The sequence below is a fragment of the Diceros bicornis genome, chromosome 3, assembly GCF_020826845.1.
Source record: "Diceros bicornis minor isolate mBicDic1 chromosome 3, mDicBic1.mat.cur, whole genome shotgun sequence".
Classification (NCBI taxonomy): Eukaryota; Metazoa; Chordata; class Mammalia; order Perissodactyla; family Rhinocerotidae; genus Diceros; species Diceros bicornis.
The window spans coordinates 13,906,423-13,929,600 of NC_080742.1; the positions used below are offsets into that span (position 1 = coordinate 13,906,423).

Sequence of the window (23,178 nt, forward strand, 5' to 3'; positions counted from 1 at the left end):
AATATTAACTAGTTCCCATAGCTCTTTATTTCCCCTCTGTCAGGTTTTGTCTATATGCTCTGCTACATCCTGAGGGAAGGAGTGAATGCCAGGTTACATATGTGTCATTCTCAGGAGTTTTGAAGAGCAATAGAAGAAAAGATAAAAGCACTGGCTGGGGTCTTTATTACAGCAGTAATAGTCTTGTCAAACCACCTTCTAATATTCGTCAGTGCCCAAAATAAAGCATCATTTTGGCTAAACGTTTTTAACGTGTTAAATATTCTTAAGATTAAGTGTTTAACTTAAAATTGGTTGTTACAACTCTAAAATGTTTTGTAGTAAACCTCTAGCATGGTACATGTGTTGTATTCTTTTTCATGTGGACTTTTGTATTAAATAATTTGAAACATCTGCTAAAGTGCCCCGACATATTAGTTTGTTTGGGGTGACTGACTGGGGACTGAGAATGCCAATCATCCTTTTATGATGTGTGTTTTCTCACCCATAAAATGAGGCATTGATCTCCAAGGTTTCCAGTCCTGATGGGCTAACTTAGAATTTCATTTTGTAATAACTTTTACTTTGAAACATTTCAATTTTTAATAAGTATGAAGTACAGTTGGTTTTTATAGCCCCCAAACAAAACAAAAAACTTTCACCATTTTTAAAAATAGAAATAAAGGGGCCGGCCCGGTGGCACAAGCGGTTAAGTGTGCGCGTTCTGCTGCGGCGGCCCGGGGTTCGCTGGTTTGGATCCCGGGCATGCACTGACGCACTGCTTGGCAAGCCATGCTGTGGTGGCGTCCCATATAAAGTAGAGGAAGACGGGCATGAATGTTAGCCCAGGGCCAGTCTTCCTCAGCAAAAAAAGAGGAGGATTGGCAGATGTTAGCTCAGAGCTGATCTTCCTCACACACACAAAAAAAATAGAAATAAAAAGTAGAATTTGGGAAAATGTAGAGCACTCAGGTTGGGATTTATGTAATAACAGTTTTGCTATAATCTTCCTATGTTCTGGAGGAGGTAATAAGTTGTACTGGCCACAGGTTTGTAGCAACTTTGTGAGACCTCTATGGGCTCACAGCATGAAACCAGCAGCTACAAATCCTCCTTGCAGCTGAACACAAGTCACAACTAATTATCTGGCTTACAGTAGGAAAATCTGTAATCTATAAACTTTTTAAAACCCATACAGCCTCACTCCAGTGGCATATCAATAGTGAAATAATTAACATTCTCAAACTTGCCCACTTTGAGCAATGTTTTATCAAGTAATCTCTTTAAAATCCCTGTAAGTAAGGGTAAAAAAGTGTTTTTATTTCTACGAGTAAATTTAAGTACCTATGAAATATGTACTTAAATTTTTTGAGATAAAATTTATTCTGTCAGTTTATAAGTTCTTTCTCAAAGTCTTCTGTATTTTGTGTATTTTATCAGTGTATCTATTTATTTATTTATTGTGAGGAAGATCAGCCCTGAGCTAGCATCCATGCCAATCCTCTTTTTTTTGCTGAAGAAGACCAGCCCTGAGCTAACATCTATTGCCAATCCTCCTCCTTTTTTTTTTTGCCCCCCTTTTTCTCCCCGAAGCCCCAGTAGATAGTTGTATGTCATAATTGCACATCCTACTAGTTGCTGTATGTGGCATGCCACCTCAGCGTGGCCGGACAAGTGGTGCATCGGTGCGCGCCCGGGATCTGATCCCAGGCCGCCAGTAGCGGAGTGCGCTCACTTAACCGCTGAGCCAGGGGGCCGGCCCCTCAGTGTATTTATTTTTAATTAAACTTTTTTTTGAGATAATTGTAGATTCACATGCAGTTGTAAGAGATAATAAGGGCTCTTTCTTCCTGTGTGCCCTTTACCCAGTGCCCTTTACCCAGTTTCCTCCAGTGATAACATCTTGCAAATTATAGTACACTATCACAACCAGGAAGTTGACATTGATGCAATCCATTGATCGTATTCAAATTTCCCACTTTTACATGTATTCATTTTTGTGTATGCCTGTGCGTATTTGATTATGTGAAATTTTAGCTCGTGTAGGATTGTGTATCCACCACCACAGCCAGGATACAAACCAGTTCCATTATCACAAGGACCACTCCTTTTATAACCACATCCACCTCCCTCCCACCCACTCTCCCCATCCCTGGCAACCACTAATTTCCACCTCTAAAATTTTGTCTTTCCAAGAATTTGAATAAACAGAATCATGCAGTATGTAACTTTGAGATTGGCTTTTTTCACTTAGCATAGTTAATTCCTTTGAGATTCGTCCAAATTGTTGCATGTATCAATAGTTCATTCTTTTTTATTGCTGAGTAGTATTCCGTGATATGGATGTGCCACAATTTGTTTAACCAGTCACTCATTGAAGGACATGTGGGTTCTTTCCACTTTTTGGCTATTATGCATAAAGCTACTATGAACATTCATGTACAGGTTTTTTGTGTGAACATGAAGTTCTCTGGGATCAATGCCCAATGGTGCAGTTGCTGGGCAATATGGTAATTGCATGTTTAGTTTTATAAGTGGTATCAGAGTTTTACCTCTTCCAGTGAAGTATGGTAACCTTACTTCCATTTTTTAAATATCATTGTCTTGAGTATCAGATGGTGTTAATTTTTAATCAGATATGATTTAGAAAACTCATAAGGAGATAGTCTATTTTATTTATCCATATTTCTGCTATTTCTGTTCTTTCTTCCTTCTTGATGCTCAAGGTTCCTTTCATCATTTCCTTTTTCTTTGAAGAACTTCTTTAGCCATGCTTTAAAGGTAGGTCTGCTAGTGACAAATTCTTTACTTTTCCCTCATTTGAGAATGTCTTTATTTCCACTTCATTCATGAGGATAGGTTTGCCAGATATAGAATTCACAATTGCCAGTTTTGGGAGGCAGGACTCTTGTTCAGCCCAGGGGAGAAATAAGCCTACCTGGGTAGCTTTCTGTTCTGGACTGGGGGTTAGGGGATGCTGGGCCTGAGTCCCGTTATGCTGTCAGGTTGGGGGTCATAAGACTCCCTGCCTCTATATTGTTGCTCCAGTCCTGGGTCCCTAAGCAGTGGACCTTCCTCTTTCTACCTTTCAGAGTCCTTTTTTGGTTACCTTTTATGTTGTTTCCGGGGTGTATTGTACTTAGCAGTGAAGAACAGTAAATACAAAACTATGTCATCTTGTCTGGACCAGAAGTCCTCCAAAAGATTTTTTATTTTAATATTTTCTTCTTTCTAACCCTTCTATCTAGGCTCTTTGTTAGTATTTGTTTATGTTCCAGGGTATATGTTCCAGGGTAATTCAAAGCTCAACTGCATGAGAAGCCTTCTTTAAACTAGACAGTGCTAAAAAAGATTTTGGAATGTATTTTACCATTATTATTTAGAGAGCTTTTTCCCAACAAAGTTTAAATCCTTTTAAAACATTAATTTTATTGGCTGCAAGTATTTCAATTTATTCTTCTTTGCTGGAACTAGAGCCTTACTGTAAATCACTTCCTGCATTTGGGACCTTAACAACAGGAATGACTCGTGTGTGTCTCTTTTCTTTGAGTGATGAATTTGTTACTGAATCCTCCGCTGCTGCAGTAGATGGGAAAGACTCTGGTCCCACCTCTACCTTATGCATGCTCATGCACACATACAAAACTGAGATAACCACTATGAATCTGGTCCTAAGAACCTTCAGTGTCTAGAGACTTCTGCCGTATTCCCCCTGACCATATCAAGCTATTTAGATATTAATGCCAGCCTGGAGATATGACTTCTTCATATTGTCATAGACATTTTAAACTTGGGCAAGAAAGTAAATCAGTATTTTCCGTGATCCTATTCATCTTTGAATGCACAGTACCTAGAGCAAGTCCTCAAGAGTTTTATGGATATGCAGTTGGAAATAAAAATTAAATAGTTTTAAGGATTTGATAGTGGAGGGGAAGATGGATGTTCTTGTACATACACATGTAAGAAATAATTTTCCAAAAGTTTCATACATTTTTTTTCTAGAAGTGTATTTTTTGTGTGTTAGCTTTTCCTAAATTAGACCCACCCCCTAAATTGGGCAATCGTCTTATTAATATTTTGGAGGTGTGTTTTGACTGCTGCATCCTGAAGTGATACTGTATCCTTTGTACAATTTACGTGATTAATTTATCCATGGAATCCTGGTAGAGCTGAAAGCGACTTCAAGGGACTATCCAGTGCAACTTATTGCCTTTGTGTAACTAATGTGGTAAAAGTAATAAAACTGTAAGGTATCTGAAAATATTCTTGAAATTCTTACCTAACTAGATTAAAGACAGATTTTGTGTTTCTCTATGGGAAAATGGAAAAAGAGTAATTTAGAACAATTTGGGTTAAAGAATTAAATTAAATATTTGAGAGTATTTGAATCAGAGGAAAGTAGATGTTATAAGAAATAATATAAGGAAATGCTAGTGGCAAAGTAAAAAGTAATTACTGTTTTATTCTATATTAAAAGAAAAATACTAAAGAAACCTGCCTTTAATAATAAAGATTAATATGTGAGTTTCAAATGACTATTACCAACCTACTTTAGCAAATGAATTCCTTATAGAAAAATAGAAGGATTGAAGTTAATGAATATATTTTGCCATAGGAGAGTGTGTTAACTCTTTTCTATATATCTTCCCCTTTATTAAAATCTTGGGCCTACTTGCTCATCATAAGTCCTACCTGTTTCTAAACTGGGAAGGATAATGAGTTTGTCTTGACTTTCAGCAATACTTACTCTTCCCCAAAGACCCCGTTATTCCTTGGCTGCTCATCCTGTTCTGTGTCTCATCCCTTCCTAGTAAAGGTCACAAGTAACTCGTCTTGTAAGAGGTTTGAGCTCAGGGACTGCATTTTGTCATTATTAAGTGAGCCTTTCTCTAAATCTCTTTTTTAAATGTGTTTTGTCTACGTTAATATATCTTTGTTTTTCTTTTTAATTACTGTTTGATGTATCTCATTCTGTCCTTTGACTTTTGACCTTCCCATATTCTTCTGTTTTAAATGTATCTCTTCTGAACAGTATATAGTGGGATTTATTTTTTCCCTCAGTCCATCTTTGTCTTTTATCTGCAGCATTTAGTTTACTTTTAATATAAATACTAATATTATTTTGTTTATATCTATTATCTTGTTTTATACTTTCTATTTGGCTTACCATATTTTCTTTTGGATTGATTATTTTTATAATTCAAGTTATCCTCTCTCCTAATTTAGAAGTACATACTCTTGTTTCTATTCTCTTAGTTTTGCTTTAAAAATTATAACATTCATACTTAACAAAGTTGAAATTTAATGAATACTTTTACTTTTCTCTCAGACGCCACAGGATCTTAGAACATTCTAACTTCATTGTCTCCACTCCCAATTTATATATTATTGGTGTTGTGCACTTTAATCGTATTTTTAAACCCATGATACGTTATTGTTATCGTCTAAAGAGGCAGATTTCATTTAGGCTTTCATGTTTACTCCTTTCTCCATTCTTCAGTCCTTCTTGCATTTCACACCTTCTTACTGGCATCCCTTCACTTTCACCTGGAGGAGCATTTTAGGAATTTCCTTAAGTGTGTAGGGATCTTTTGTATCAAACTTTTGGTTGTTCTTAGTTTGGAAATGTGTTTATTTCATCCTCAATCTTAAAAGATTGTTTTTTTCTGGGTGTATAGTTCTGAGTTAACAGTTATTTTCTTCAATATATGGGAGATACCTTTCCACTATTTTATGGCTTTCATTGTTGTTCTTAAGACAGCCGTTAGTCCAATTGCCACTTCTTTGAAGGTTATCTGTTTTTTCTTCTCTAGCTACTCAGAAGAACTTTTCTTTATCTTTGGTGTTCTGTACTTTCACTGTGATGTTTCTAGGTATGGATTTTTTTTTTTATTTCTCCTCCTTTGGATTTATTTGGCTCTTTAGTTCTGTGGGTTGCTATTTTTCATCTCCTCTAATGAATTTTCATCCTTTCTCTCTTCAGATATTGCTTCTCCATTCTGTCCATCTCTCTTTTCCTTCTAGATCTTTGATTCGAAGTATGTTAGATCTTCTCACTTTGTCTTCTCTATTTTTTAACCTCTTTCATGTTTTCCCTCTTTTTATCTCTTTAGTCTGCATTCTGTATAATTTCTTCAGAACTAGCCTCATATTCCTTAATTTTTCTCTACATCTGGGGCTAATCGGCTGTATGATTTTTAATTTGTTATATTTTTCATATAGATATTTTTGGTCTGCGGATAGTTTTATATTTTCTAAATGAGTTAAGCATGGTATATTATTCAGAAAGCTATAGGAATAAATAATAAATAAATAAAATAATAATGAGTTTTAAGTAAATTAATGGGCTACTAGAAAAGTCTATTCATTAAATTTGAAATTGAAAAATAATGCCAATAGGTAGTAATAATATAAATAATATCTCATATTACCAAATACGAACTATGTTTCAGGCACTGTGCTAAGTATTTCACAGATGACCTCATTTAATAGGCACATCACTACTTCACAAATTTTTAACAACTAACTTAATTTTAACCTTTTTTTCCTTTAACTTAACTCCTAAATTAGGTAAATGGGAACTCTTAACTTTTGTAAAAAGGTTGAATAACTTGAAATTTTTTACCTTTTTGTTAACTTTCCTCATATCTGCATATAAAATGTTCTAAAAAAAGTGTTTACTAGCTTACGAAATCATTTTTGCCTTGAGTCAGTTTTACTTTCCCTTATATCTTCATTAGATGTGATATGGATACTAATGATAGAAATAATTTCAATTAGAAAATACCAGTAGTCTGTGCCAGATGTAGGCTACTCTGGTTTCTCTTTGACTTTATTTATATCACCTGAATTCCCCTTCCTGTCATTTCTCTTATCCTTGTCACATTTCCAATTAACATGTGAAGGAATCTTATGGGATTGAAATGGTTTAATTTAATCACCTACATGACCTTTTCATTTTAATCCCTAATTCAAGGTTAGTCAAGAAAACGAGGTCTTTCACTTTTCATCTACTAGTACCTATTTTAAAACTCAAAAATAAAAGTTAAAGGCAATGATTAAAAGTATTCTTTTTACATCTCTTGTAATATGTACCAATTTTGACTTTTGTGAACACTGTTACATTATTTGAGGGTAAACCCTAGAAAAGGAAGGAGCGTACCTTTTGTAATTTTAGGGAATGGGGGGTACCTACTACATATGCCAAAATGGTTGATCCATAGTAGGTAGGCAATAAATATTTGTCTAATGAATTAAAAATGTATATAGTAGGTCATAAAATAGTTACTACTCATTTTTAGCTTACTTAGAGAGGAGGTATATGATTCGTTTCTAGTAAAAGTCATACTTCATATGGATAGTAGCAGTGCCCTTTGATACCTGAAATGAAATCTCTTTTCTGAAGTATGGCGTAAGGAACTGGGCAGGTAGTAAAACAAATGCTTCTATTGGTGAAGTCAGTGAATCTAGTAAAAGTTTTAAAAATGACGGTGGTATAAAGAAGCATTTAATTCTGTACTGCGTATTGAAAGGAGCTTTAATTTATTCACTTCATTCATTGTCTGATGGTTCATTCTTAGAGTAATCATAGAATATGCCTTACAGTTTGGTTCTTTTCTCATGTCTACTCTAAGAAAGGCTTTCTAGGTATAAATGGAAATTTGTTAACAAACAGTAAAATTGCCTTCTAAGGTTTTTTATCCCCACGGAAGATCTATGTCTAATGACTGAGTTTCCAGATAGGTGGCAAGGGTTGCCAGCCCTAGTGGTCTAGTGGTTAGGATTCGGTGCTGTCACCACCATGGCCCGGGTTCGTTTCCCGGTCGGGGAACCACACCGCCCGTCTGTCGGTTGTCATACTGTGGCAGCTGCATGTTGCTGTGATGCTGAAAGCTATGCCACTCGTATTTCAAATACCAGCAGGGTCACCCATGGTGGACAGGTTTTAGCAGAGTTTCCAGACTAGACAGACTAGGAGGAAGGACCTGGCCACCCACTTCCAAAAAAATTGGCCATGAAAACCCTATGAATATCAGCAGAGTATTGTGTGACATAGCACTGGAAGGTGAGAGGATGGCACAAAAAGACAGAGCAGGGTTCCGCTCTGCTGTACACAGGGCCGCTAGGAATCAGAATTGACTCCCTGGCACTAACAGCAACAACAAAGCAGGTGTTACCAATTCATTAATTTTGGCTATTTTTTAAACCTTTCCTATCATCTATAATCATTTGTATAATTATTTCAATAAAGAAATTGATTTTCCTTCAGAAAAGAGTCTGTGTTTTTTGATCTCAGTCAAACACACCAGTGTCACATCTAGAACATCTATTGTTTGCAGATAATAAAACAAGTTTAAAAATTTTCATGTTGCTGTTTGGAAAAATAAAGTGAGTGGCAGCTCAGTGAGATGAGGGGGCAGCAGTGGTGAGGTAGGCTGATATACCTGGAGAGTCAGGACTCTAGAGCAGTTGCTTGGGTGGACGACTGTGGCTCAGGAACTGACCCTTAGCTTTTAAGTTTTTTGTAGGTTTTTGGTTTTGTAGATTTTCCCAGAGGTAGTCAGTATCTCAGGGATATGATTAGAATTAATGATACCAGTCAAATCTCAAGAGACAAATATTTAAGCTAGAATGCCAGTTTATTGATAAATACTGTTAATCAGACTAAATATTGAAAAATTATTAGGCAGATAGGACATTTGAGTTTGCTGATCAGCTCAATAAACTCAAAATTAAAATTTTGATTTCTGAAATAGGTATAAATTTATGCCTGTTAACAAAATAAGTATAATTTATTGAGCACTTGCCATATGCTAGGCATTGAAATAGGACCTTGACTTATGCTTATTTTTAGTTATTTCATAAATACTTAGAATACACGTGCATGGTTGATGTATTATTATTTTGATTTTTAGTTTTGAAAATTGAGGCTCAGATTGTTTAAGTGACTAATCTGAATTCTACTGCTAATAAGTGGCAGAAGATAGGTCTTCCTAACTTTGAATGGTCTTTCTCTTAAACTATATTCTTTCTCTTCTGAAATGAGAAGATTAAGCCTGGAGTCAAAATAGGCTCAGGGGTGGGAGCAGGAAGGAGATAATTGGATGATCTTGATACTTTGAGTGACAACTGGACAACTCCACCTCTATGGTGAGCACATACTTGTAGCATGCACCAGATTTCCAAGTTAATGGGCAGGGAGCCCTTAGTCCTGTTGTTGAGGCACACTGCTGTGTCTGTTCTCTTGAACACTCCCTTTTGTACCAATCATCCCCATACTTTTAACGCATTCTTTTTTCAGGCAAGAGTACAATACAACTTCGTAGTTCTTAGCTCTCTTAGCTGTAATCACAATTTAGTCATGCATTTCAAAAGTTTTAGAGTTGAGATTAGGAGACCTAAAGCTTAGTCAAGTGATGACCATCCAGTCATTATCACTTTGGCAAAGTCACTGAACATCTTGATTTCCACATTGGTTATGGTTAAATTAATCATCTGAATCTAACAATTCTCTAATGCAGGAGTTGGCAAACTTTTTCAAAGGGCCACATAGTAAATATTTTAGGCTTTGCAGGCCAAGAGGCAAAATGGAGGATATTATATAGGTATTTGTATAAGTAGGAGAGAAAACTCTTGTCTCACTCCACCTTGTTGCCTGGCGTGAGTCATCCTATTTTGTGGGCATGTTTTGTGCTCAGTTGTCATCAGCTGAAGACATTCTTGGGACAAAGAAGGAAGGGGCCTGGCAGGCAGGTCAGACAGTTTCACTCTTTGGTCAGTTTCACTCTTCATCACAGTGACATTCAGGCTCCTGTACATTCTCCTTTCTTCCCTGAGAACCCAGCTGTTTCAACAAATTCAAAGGATTGCTAGTATACAGACCACATCCAGTGATCTCTTCCTCCCCCTCCAAAAAAGGAAACAAAACAAATAAAAAATACTAGAAAAACTCCATGAGTTGGAAATTAAAGAGGAATTCTAAAATAGCTTGGGGGCCAAAGAAGAAATCAATATGGAAATTAGAATTAAATTGGAATATATAACTACTTCAAGGTAGTAGAGAAAACCATAGAATGAAAAAATATTATAATTCAGTTTAGTAAAAAGCAAGAAAAGAATGAGAAAGACATATAGAAGAGGGACAAATAGAAAGGTTGACATAAAGGTAGAAATAAAATTTTAGACTATCAAACAATAAAAGCAAGTGGAGTATATAGTCCAACTTAAGGTAAAGGTTGTCAGACTGGCTGCAAAGAGGAAGTCCCACTACATGTTGTTTACATGAGAACTCTCTAAGAATGAAAAGCAATGCAGGAAAAAAGATTAGCACCTAAAAGAATGCTGATGTAGGTATATTAGTATTAGAAAAAATACACTGTAAGGCAAAGGCATTACTGAAGAAAAGGACCATTAGATGATAATGAAAAGGTTTAATTTCTGAGCAAAACATGGTAATTTTAAGTGTATGCTCTTAATAACATAGGCTCAAAAATATAAAGCAAAAACTAAACAATTACAAAAAGAAAAGGACAAACTCCTTATAATGGGAGAATTTTAATACCTTTCTCAGTTTTGACAGATCAAGTAGATAAAAAATGGTGTCTATAAGATTTCAACAATACAAATAAGCTTGATCTAATAGACATATATAGAACAGAGCATACAACAGCTGCAAAATACATACTCTCTTCAACACAGAACATCCATAAAAAATGCTTCAAGGTGTAACCTAATTTGTGATATTGAATTAGAAAATAAAGCCTTAGCCTTTTGAATGCAAAGCTTCATATTTTGATGTATTAATACAAGATGTTTTTCTAATTGAAAAAATCTTCATATTTTCTAGATATAGTATTTTTTGTGTATAAAACACTGTGGTATGTACCTTCTATTCATTTTTTAATTTGTTAATAAAGTATGACAGCTGACTGAATACTACATAACAGTTTTCCTTTTAAAATTGTAATGGGAATCGTAGTGGAATCTGTGTAGTGTAGTAGGATGAGTGTGCACTCTAGGTTTGAATTCTTGCTAAGCCACCTACCAGCTCTGGGGTCTGGGAAAAGTTGCTGAACATCTTTAAGGCTCATCTATAAAATGAGTATAAGACTGTCCACCTTGTAGGGTCATAACAAATAAATGAGGTACTGTGTAAAGAGTACTTGGTACCAAGCAAATCACTTCTGCTATTATTATTTTTATTACTCAAAGAATGTTTACTGAGCATCTGCAAAGTATTAGTCTCAAATTAGTGAGCATTTTTAATACCTAAGACATGATTAGGTATTACAGATGTTATAACTCTTATCCTCTGTGTTGCCACAGAGCAGTTACAGATCACCACGTCTCCAAATCTTTCCTTCTTGCTGTTGCTGGCCTCTTTGCTTGTTGGTCTACAGGGATGAGAATAAGAAATTGAAAGATGAGAATGGGCTGCTCAAAGAATTTCAGCTCTTGGATCAGCTTTCTTTCTTGGATTTCAGAGCTCTTAATACTTTCGTTGGCCTTATGAATGTGAAGTTATTTTGTATTTTGATTTTGACCTGTCAAAAATTTGCTTTTGCCAATATTAATCCTTCTGGGGTTTTCCTGACTACCTAATTGGTGATCAGTTTTAAAGCAAGATTAAGCCCAGGTCTGAAGGATGTATTTATCTCTTATCTAACCAGCTACCCGACTCTGAAAGAGACCCACATCCACATTTCAACTGCTTGATCTCAAGGGAGTGTAGATTTGATATACTGAGGTATTTAGATAGAAACGCCATAAAATTCTTATGTAGAGAAGGAATATGCTTTACTTGTAGTTTTAAAGGTTAGCAGTCATGTGTGTGAGTCATTAATGAAACAAAGCTGTCTCTAGTGGATTTAAGGGTTCTAGTGGAATCCTTAAAGACTGATTGTTAGTTTAACTAGGACTTAAAGCATATGTACAAATTTGTGTATATAAATTTCAAAGTAGTCATATTCTTTGCAGATTAATTCTTGTGAATTCAGTTATATGTCTGTATCAAAGGAACTATAAAATATTTCAGAAACAAGGACATCATGTAATCTCATTAAAACATTTTCTCATAAAAATGTTTTCTTATTTTTAGATTACCTCTCTAGTGACCCTTCAGCTATTAACCCTGGTTGGCCATGATGATCAGCTTGATGGGCCAAAATACAAATGCACAGTGTCTCTAGACTTCATCAGAGCTATTGCTAGGTAAGCATAGAATAATCGTTAATTTAAAATGTGTTGAATTATGTAAATGACATACTAAATATAAAAATTAATGTTCTTCCTAATGTAATGTCATTAGTCATTTAAGCAAGAAAAGATCATTTAAGTGCCAAGAATGAATAAGTTTCACTGTGGAATGAACCCTTTCATCAGATTTACAAATGACATAAAATTGGGAGAATTAGCTTATGTGTTAGATGGCAAAAATCAAGATTCTGAAAGACCTTAGCAGACTAGAATAATTGGTCCCATAGTAGCAAGGTAGGATTTAATGGACAGTTGGCTGCAAAAAACTCATATGTACTAAAACAAGATGGGAGAGATCTGGCTTAAGTCCTGAGTATGTTAGCTGATACAAGGTTTTAAAAATCCTGGTGTCTCTTTCAAGGGATGTTGTAGGTCTACTGTGTGTTGCCATAGGTAGGTCAAATCTCACGTGCTGTGCTGTGCTTGGAGTTTTAAGAGGGTTATTGACCACTGGGCGCATACTGAGGGGGCAGTAGAATGAAGAACCATGTCATATCCCTGACTGAGGGAAGGGGTGTGAGAGAAAAGCCTTAGGGAGGGTATGGTAACTGTCTCAAGTATTTTGGGGGCTGTTACATGCAAAATGGATGAAACTAATTCTCAGTAATTCTAGAGTGTTAGAAGTTCTAGGGAAGAAAGTATGTCTATCAAAATGAGAGCTATCTAAAAATGTAACGAATTTCCTCACGAAGAGGTGTACTTACTATTATAGAGAATGTTCTAGCCATTTATATGAATAAATGACCTCATCTCATGGTTGAAGCTGGATCACAATCTGTCAAGACTTGTAATAGAAAAAGCAGTGTGTGTGTAGACTAGTAGATGGAGCAAGACAATTCATATGCCGGTGCTTTTCCAACATTTTTGAATATGAAGATTCCATTTTAATATACTATTAAGATTAATTATGAAAGTGTTTACATATATTTCAAAATTAATAATATATAGGCATGAAACATTATTCAGACTAAAAACAGTGCTTGACATAGGTATGGATTTGCAGATCTCCTCTAATAAATTTTTCAGCTTCTTTGAAGTTCTGAAATCCACAGGTTGGCCTCTGCCTCGAAAACTCTTCTGAATTAAAAGTTCAATGATATTATGATGCAGGTATTTGAGACATTTTGATAGCTTGTAGACTCTAAAACCTGAAATGAGGGTTTGAAATGTATTATGATAAAATTGAGCAAACTTTTACACAGAGGAAATTGAGCAGAAACTTTTTTTGAATGTAATCAGTATGACCATAAAGCAGTAACTTTCTTTTTCTAAGCAATGATATTAAAAACTCTGTATGTAGGAGCCTCTATCAAAGGCATAACTTTTGAATGAAGCATATTTATTTCAGGGATTTTGTCATTACTCAGAATGTGTTGGGTTGTGCCCCAGCGTCATCACGCTCAGGGCAGATGTTTGTGAATGCCTAATATAATGAATATACAGTGAACCAGACTGAATTGGGTGTTACTTAATCCACAGCATCGGTGACATTAAACATACCCAGAGAAGTGCACTTCCGTCTGTCTGTCACCTCAGAAGGGAGCAGGAATTGTAGACCTGAAATTTTGCCATAGAACTTTGGAACTCTAACTTGCTTTGTTCCTTTTGTTTCCTCTGCTCCTCCTTGCTTTCCACGGGCAGAGTCCGAAGAATAACCCCCTCCTCCTTCCCACATCTGCCCTCTTCCACTCTCATCCCCATGGTGGTTTGTACTTCTTTTCTGCTCATTTAACCTCCCATTATTTCCATGCCTCCCATATCCTTCTGTCTTTTCCTAATAGTCTTCCTCATCCCTTAATGAAAACCTGATTCTTCTCTGGGGATAATACTTTCTCTGGAGTTACCTCTAGTGGTAGCTACTTATTTTCTCAAACTCCAGTCCCTCAGGGCTGGATGCTCTTTAAGTGCCATCCTTTCTTCTTGTTGCCGGTTCCAGATTGTTACTGCCCCCAACTTCTTGTGAAAATGTGGGCTTCTTTGAGACTCGTGCAATCTGACTCTATTTCTCTATTCTTCTTATGATTGATTATCTTCTACCAGCCTCCCAGCCATTCCACCTCATGCATTGAAGAACAGAGCACATGGTTTACAGGCTTCTTTTCAACCTAGATTCTTATTCAAACCACAAGTCCTAACATCTGTACTGTATTCACTCTGTTCAGCATTCACTCTTTCACAGAACAAAATTGAAACCATCAGTTGAGAACTCCTTCAACTACCTACATGATGCCCATCGTCTTTCTTTCCTTTTTCACTAAGGTGGGATCCCTCTTCATATCTAATTCCATCTCCTCCATTTCCCCAGAACCTTTTTCAGTCCTTGGGCTATTTGTCCTCTCAGTGGCACCCAACACTGCTGACTGCTCTCTCCTTCTTAAAACTCTCTTCTCTTAGAGCCCGTGATTCCAGTCTTCTGGTTTTCCTCTTTATTGTCTGGCTATTTTTTTTAAGGCTCATTTGCCAGCTTATCCTCTCCGCCTGACCTTTACATGTAGCTGGTCCTTGAGGCTTGGCTCTTTTCTCTTTTTATGTTATACTTTTTTCCTAGGCAAATTTTAACTATACCCGGGTCTTCAACAACCATCTACCTATTAATAACTCTGCAATTTTTAAAGGCCAGACCTTTTTTTTAATATTCTTGACTTTTATTGGATGTTTCCCAGCTACATCAATACATTTCCAAAACTGAACTCAGGAATTCTAACCTCTGCTTCTGCCTGCCAATGAAAAGAGGAGGATCCAGTGTTCCCTGCATCAGTGATTAGCACTGCAGTCTGCCGTGTTGCACAGGCCTGAGACCTGGGAGTCGTTCCTGACGTTTCTCTCTCCCACACTCCCAGTATCCAAGCATCAGTCCTGTTGAGCCTGCCAAGTCCCTCCTGTATATCTCAGATTCATTCACTTCTATCATTTGTACCATTACCTCTCTAGACCAAGCCACCATCATCTCTCCTCTAGTAGCCTCCTGATTGGTTTTCTGTCTACTCTTGTCTTTTGATTTGTTGTCCACACTACAGCCAGCATGATTGTTTAAAAATTTAATGTCAGCCTCCTACTTAAAAGTCTTCAATAGTTTCCCATAACTCTTAGGATTAAAAAACAGAATCTTTAAAATAGCCTACAAGGCCCCAGTGGTCTTGCCCCTGCCCTTGTGCCCAGCCCCATCTGGCACACACATCTTCTCCCCTGGGTGTTTGCACTTGAACCGCTCGGGCTATTTTCAGTTCTTCATATTCACCATTCTGCTTTCATCTTTGCATGTGCAGCACTCTCCAACTCCTCCTCTCTTTATCCAGCTGACTGCAACATCGCCCTTAGATTTTAAAATGTCTGTTCCTTGTAGAAGCCTTCTCAAATACACCATAACCACCATCGTCCCTACACACACACACACACACACAGTGTTATACAGGTCTCATTGTCTTCTTGTGATACTTATCATAGTTTTAATTAATTCATCTTTCGTTCTACAGTGTAAGTTCATGAAGCTCAAAGCACAGACTGTGTTGGTGTCAATCACTGCCTTACCTCAAATCTAACACAATGCTTTAAACTTAGTATATGCTAAATATATAAATATTGCATGTTTTCCTATAGTGATTAGCAGTAAAACTTCAGATGACAGGGAACCATTGTGGGCTTGCCTTTTGGGGCAGCAAGGGGAAGGGAGCTAAGGAGACAGACTCTCATTCCAAGTCGAGGCTTAGTAGAGAGGAGTTTCTAAGGATAGTTACCAAAGATGAGGTAGGTAGGCCTAGTTCCAGACACCTGTGGCAGAGAATGAACAATTAGATCACCCGACACAACCTAAATGTCCAAAATAAGAGAATGGGTCAGTAATTTATTGTATATTCTTATAAGAAAACCACTATGCCGTTGTTAAAAATAGTACTTTTGAAGGATAACAGCACAGGAAAATACTCGTGCTACCAGCTTAAGTGGATAAAGCAGTTATATATGAAGTTATATACAAGAAAAGTAGGAAAACCGAAGGGCAGGGAGTGATGGTCAAAATTGTCAGTTGCTGCCAGGAAATCAAACAGAGTCCATCCAATTTAATGATAAAGCAGTCATTTGTAACTTTCAGGGATACAGTGGGGATAGAAGTCAGACTATAGTGCATTTAAATAGTATTTATAAGAAAGTTGATGCAGCAAATAGAATGCTTTCCATTCGTTTATTCATTTAACATTTACTGTGTGTATTATAGTCACTGTGCTAGGCTTTGGGAATGTAGCAACAAGTATAACAGATCTGTATACTATCCTCATGAGCCTATATTCTAGAATTTTTTTTGCCATAAAGAAGAAGAGAGGATTATTACCTACTAAAGGGGTTGTGGGGTTGCGAGAGGGTCATTATTAAAGATTTGAGCATATTTAAATGCTGATGGGAAGCACTGGTACAGAAGGAAAGTTAATGATAGAAAAGAGAGAGAGATTAATTTAAAGCACGAAGTCCTTGAAATGTAATATAAGCATAGGATTTAGAAGCATGAGTTGAAAAAAATAGCCCTGGATGAGAGAGGGGAACCTTCTGTGTTGTAAAGAGAGGACAGGGTGGATTCAGGTGGAGCTTTGGAGGTTTGGTGGCAAGAAGTTAAGGGAGTTCTGATCTGATGTCTTCTATTTTGCCTGTGAAGGAGGAGGCAAAATTGAAACTAAGGGCAGAGGCAGTAGGAGTTTGAGAGGAATGTGGATATTTGAAATAGCTGCCGTGGGGAATGGAAGAAAGTGCTGACAAGGAAAGCAGCTTGCTGAGAGTGTTGAGGGCCCAGTCGAGGTTCCTGACCTTGAATTTACAGTGGCACCAATCTGTGAAACTTGTGATCTTCTCCAACAGCATTCCATATGCTGGGTACTGGGACAGCAAAGGGGTGTAATTGAAATCACGTAGGATTGGGGTTTTGCCAGGTGAATTTCAGTGGATGCTAGCAAGTGAGCGCTTGAAGTGACGAACCGCAGAGTCTAAGCTAGGGAGGGAAGGAAGGAAGTACATCCAGTAGAGAGCTAATAGTTCAGTGCCTGGCACATAATACTCAGTAAGTATGTAGATCAGGAGAAACTGAAGGGGTTTGTGAACTGGTTGTCTCTGGGTGTTCCAGATAGCTTAAAGGAAGAGATTGGGGATCAGAGGGTAGAATGTCTGAATTTATGTTTTTAGAGGTAGAACATTTCTGAGTGTGATCATGCGAGTAGAAGAGGCGGCCATTGGAGTTAAGAAAGACAAGTGTGCAGTGGCGTCACTAAGGCTGGATACAGGTCTTGAGATGGAGAGGAAGACTGAACTGGATGCTACATTATTCAGTGACTAAGAGATGGTGACAGAGGGATAAACAGTGGTGAATGGAATGGTCTGAGTCTCAGAGGAGCAGAGTTTTTTGCACAAGGACACGAACCCCACCTGACAGGACTGCCTGGGGTACAATAGAGAGTCTGACCTCACTGGAAAGAGCTGAAGAGGAGCCTGGGTTCTTCAAGGGGAGCCTACTTTCAGTTAAGCAGAAGAGAAAAAACCACTCATGGAAGAGGCAGAGGACAGAGAGAACTTTATTGACCAAGGAGCAGTGGAAAGATTTGACCAGAGAAGCAGCAGGAGGCTGGTTCCAGAAAGGGAGTGCAGAATTTGGAGCGAGAGTATGGGACAAGACAGATGACAGACAAGAAGCTTATTAAATATTGTCTTGGGATTGTTCTTAATGTGAATGGTAGTTATAAGTTTCCAATTTTTTTTCTTCCATAGTCAGTGGAAAGATACAAGGTAATTTAAGATGGTGACTTAAAGTTGTACAGTCGCAAGTTGTCAGAAGAACCAAACTAAAAAATAACTTAAACTGCCTACAAAACTAACAGGAAATAAAATAGTATCCCATGAGGAAAAAGTATATTTCAGTGTAGTGAAAGAATCAACAAAGTGAAATAAAGGGATAAAGGCAAAATTAAATCCTTAGATTTTTGCCATGTAATTAACTTCTGTTAAGTATTCTAAATTCTGGTTTAAGAATTATTCCTAGGCAAACACATTATTTGTGTTTATCCTATTTCTTTCTAGATGCTTACTTTAGGAAATAATTCATTTGGGTTCTATGAGAGAGAGAATCTCTTGTAGTATATAAAAACTAACCAAAATCTTAAAATTGTATTTATATGAATCTAATATTCATCTAAGCCATGAAAAGACAGAGAAAGTACATGCAAAGTACATAACTGTCTTTGTAAATTAAACCTTTCTTTAAAGTGAACTATTTGTCTCCAAGTCCTTCAAAGCACAAAGTTATCTTTGGAATGTGTGACATAATTTTTGATGTTGCCCTTGTGGTTATTGTATCAAATTCTGCCATGATTTAGAATAATATATGTGGGGATTAATTGGCAAGTCACCTATTTATATTGGGGGATAGAGAGATGATAGAGAAAGGTAGTCATACATCTTGGGCAGTAAATGTTGCTTAAAGGAATGATCTTACATATTCAATTGCTGATTAATTTAGTTTTATAAACAAGTCCAGAAATTTTGACTGTATGATTGAGTTTGCTTGACTACTTCCCAATGGCAAAGCAGAGAAATAGAATATAGTGAAGCTTTTATAAATGAGTACATTTAAATTGATTAGTGTTTTTAAGTCAGTCCATTCATTCTATTAAAGAAAATTTTATTGCACAAACTCTGCTATAGTTATACAAACAGATTACTGAATAAAGTATGAGTCCTACCACTTAGAAATCACAGTATTTTGTGTTCTCATCTATTGTTAGTCCATTATACAAACCTTCCTCCTTAGCCATCACAACAGAGTTGCAATTCTCTGTTCTCCTTTCCCCTCCTAATATTGTAGGTATGTCTTCATATTGATCATTTTCTATGGTGATGTAATATTCTATCAAATAATGCCTTCCAATTCCGTAGTGTTGGAATTTAAATTGTTTCAATCTTAGCTTCTTCTAAACTTTTTTTTTTTTACCCAATGCCAAAACAAAACAATAAAACTTAACATTAAGTTGACTTTACCTTGTCACTTTAGGTTTATAACCTTAAGACCCAAAGTCATTGTGGGGACATGTGTCTGGAGAGATGTACAAATTCCACTTCCCTTTTTGCCTGTGGCAAAAAATAGCCTACTATGTCTGTTTCCTTCTGAGAGCCTCCAAAAAAGATCTTTTCAACCAGTATCATGATTTTTTTTTCAAAATGACTTATTAGTGGTACCTTGTTATCAGTAAATTTGGGAGATTCTAGAGTTGAACGAAAGAAAAACACACAAAAATAAAATAGCTTTAGGATATAGTAACCATGCCTTTTGTGTAATAATGCCTGAGATAATTTTTTTTTTTTAATTTTAGTAACTATTTTTAGTTGTTTTATTACTGCTAATGATAACAGGATCGTTTTGGCAGTGTTTTTATACCATTTGGAAAGGTTTAGTATTTTCAGAGAGGCACTATTGTAATGAAACAATTAAGGTATTCTTCAGTCCAACATTAGGTACCACAATAGCCATAGCATCTAATTTGAGCTATTTTTAAATGTATTTTCATAAGCAGTATCTATAGTTCCCCATTCCAAATTTTTAAAAATATTTGCTATGTCAGTCATTTGCTTAGAAACTTTTTTAGAAAGTGTATTACCAAGGGATAGACAAAAACATTAATTGATGATGGTTTAATAAATAAGTGTGCAATTAGTGAATCTTTAAAAGGCTGTTCTCACATGGATGATTATTTTTGAAGAACTGAATATTTCAAGGGTTTAATTTTATACTTATTGCTAGATCATTATATCTAATTATTTTGATCATTTATTCAAATAATAAACCTCCAAGTCTGAATATTTATAGTGAAGAATGAGTTTGGAGAAAGGAAAATAATTATATGTCTCTGCCTGCCTGCTATTTTGTTCTGCCTGCCATCAGAGTACAAAAATATACATTCCACATCGTCTATTTGTTGTCTCGTATTCTTGGATCATACAGATTTAGTTGCATTACACACACAGGTCAGCCAGTGTTGAAAGACTGAAAAGAATGAAAACTACAAATGAGGACAGATGAGCTATGCATTATCGAGTGATAAAACAGGTGTTTTGGAAGATAAACAATGTTCAAAAGCAAAGAAGATTTAAATACTTTTGCATCTCTAATTACTTTATTCTGGTTATTAGACAAAAAGCAAATAGCTTTCAGTTGAAATCTAAACTTTCTGTACTATAATTGAAATACAGATGTTGACTCATTCTCACTTTGTTTTCTTTTGTTAGAAAAGCAAACTTTATGCATGGGGGAAGAAAGAAACTTTAAACACACTCTGTTTCTAGGGACATTTTACAAAATTAGTGTCAATCCCATCACAGTACCTTTGATAGCACTATAGGGTGATTTAGCATTAGTTGTGAATTATTTTGCACATGCTTCCCAGAATCATACATGCAGAGCGGAGCAGGCTAGGGGGTGAGGATGCTAACATATTGTCTGTTTTTGTTTATAGGACGGTGAACTTTGACATAATAAAATACTTGTATGATTTCTTGTGAAAACAAGCTTCAAAGCCATATGGACACTGTGACAGTGACTAAGCCAAGCTGTGTTCATCCAACTCCTTAGCTGGCCAGGGAGAGGAGTTCTTTGGCTCTACTGGATTTGTCCAGACAGGTGCTGGCCCAGCATGGAATCTGATGAAAATCCTCTGATTGGTCTGGGTGGATGTGAGCAGAAGACTCTTTACCAGGGACCCTGGAGTATTTGGAAGCAACGTGTTAATTATAAACAGCAGGGTTTGAGCACAATCTGTTCTACTCTTAATGATGTTATCTTAACACTCAAATTGCCTGAAACCCCATTTACTTAGGACTACATTTTGCTCTGTGAACTATCCCCTGCACTTTGAACGTGCCAGCAGCCCTTGTATGTAAGCCCGGTCTCTTCACTTTCTCTCTGCAGGAGCCTCTGCAGTTGCTTGCCAAAGCAGATTTTCCTAAGGCCATGGTTTTAAAAGATCATAGTTGCAAAATATAATAAATAGAAGTTTTTTTAAATATCTTTTAAAAGATATTTGTGTATGCTTTTCTTTCACCCTGATTTTCTCAAAAGGCAAGGTAATTTGATCAGATACAGGCCAACTTTCCATCTCTAAGCCTACTTGATAGCTAGAGTGCTCCTGTGAGGTTTATCTGGTTACTCTTGCAGTTAACCACCCAACCTAGCTTTGTGATCCGTGTGATGGTTTTCTTTCCTTTCTTTAATCATCGGCCTTTAAGAGTTCCACAATAAAATTTTTTCCTGTTATATCAGTTATGAACCTTGGGTCTGATTTTCTTGTCTGTTCATATTTTTGAAGAAGCTTTCTGTTAGCATTTGAATGCTTGAAAATTGTTTTGAGCAAATTTAAAGTGCTTAATTACAGAGCCTAGTTTAAATTTCAGTGGCATTTTATTCTTTCATTCCTTTTTTGAAGAAAAATTCTCACAATAGGCACTCCAAGATAGGAAGCCTTTTAGTGTAGTGATTGACACTTTTGGATCAAAAGAAACAAGTAGTTGTCTACTTGTTTTTAGCAGTAATGGGTAGGGGAGAAGACTGGACTTCTTTTTTGCCTCCCTACTTGAGACAGAGAGGGAAGACTTTCTTGCCCAAAGGAGGACATCCACAATGAGGGATAGAGTGCCCTCACCGAAGTCTCCTGTCCCACAGGAGATGGTGAAATTCAGTGTTCCACAAGATGTTTGGAGAAGCCAGGACCAGGGAAAAGCCATGTGAATTGTGAAGTCAGGCTTAGGTTTCCTGCACGTAGAAGTCCATGTATCATTAAAGTAGAAAGCAGTTTGGGTAACTCTTTCAAGGAAGAGCAGTGCCACTTGTTGCGGGGTGGGTGGGGTGGGGTGTGCCACTCCTCATAGTTTGCTGTGAGTGACAGATGTGCTGTGCAGCCTTCTTGGATAGACTGGGACCAGTCTGCATGTTGGGGGATGAGACTGTCAAATAGGGTTCTGGGGAAGAACAGAAAGGAGGCAGAGTTTCCTGTAAGTGACTCTCCATGCCCCTCCTCACTGCTGGTCACCTGTCCCAGCCCAGCACATTGCCTGTCCTGTACTCCCCCACACTGTGCTTCCAGCCCCACGTGTGGCTCCCCTGCAGAATACATTGTAACCAGATTTTCCCTGCCCCTGACTGGGCCATCAGAACTTTCCTGTTTTGTAATTTACTTCTAATGGCTTGCTAAATGACTCACTAACTAATTTGATTAATTTATTTAAATGAAGACTAACAGAGCTTAATATGAATATTAGCATTTTAACAAGGGTCATCTGCAAATGAATTCTCTAATTGGAAGATATAAATCTCCAATTATAGGAGGGAATCTAATGATGAGAATTATGCTGGCTGATGGGCCAGATATTTCCATTAGGAGAGGAGGCACTTAAATTATACTCAACATCTATTCCACCTAGATCTGAAAATGATTTAGGTGGTAGAAGAAGAAAGTTACCAAGCCTTGGGTTTTTAGATTTTTCATCACATGGGTGATCCTCCATTTTAAAAATGTCTTCTTTCAATTACCATGACCCAGGTGTACATACTTTGGTGGAGACCTTCCTCCCACCTCCCTCTTACTTTCCTGTCATTTTCAATCCCTGAACCAATCTTCACTGCTGAAGTATTTTTTTTCAGCAACTCTGGAAGGGATTCTGATCCAACAAGCCTCTTCATATTAAGCTCTAAAGTCAGAAAGGGGTCAAATCTCTAGGGCAGCAGTTAAGAGTCAGGCTCTGGAGTCCGATTACCTTGGATCAAATACCATCGGTATCTCTAGAACCTGTGTGACCTTAGTAAGTTATTGAATCTCTCTGGGCCTCTGTTTTCTCACCTGTACAGTGGAGAGTAGAACTTATCTCATGGCGTTGTTTAAAGGATTAAATAAATTGATATATCTGAGGCAGTAGTTCTCAACTGGG

The 23,178-nt window shown here is 36.9% G+C and overlaps 1 protein-coding gene across 1 annotated transcript in view; it reads left to right on the plus strand.

Annotated features, from left to right (window-relative positions):
* Positions 1-21,516, plus strand: part of ORC5 (origin recognition complex subunit 5) — an 88,978-nt gene extending 67,462 nt beyond the window's left edge. Inside the window, exons 13-14 of the mRNA XM_058523808.1 lie at positions 12,077-12,189; positions 20,715-21,516. Coding sequence (XP_058379791.1) covers positions 12,077-12,189; positions 20,715-20,760 — 159 coding nt within the window. The 3' untranslated portion in view covers positions 20,761-21,516. The remainder of the gene's footprint in view (positions 1-12,076; positions 12,190-20,714) is intronic.
* Positions 21,517-23,178: the final 1,662 nt, after the last annotated feature.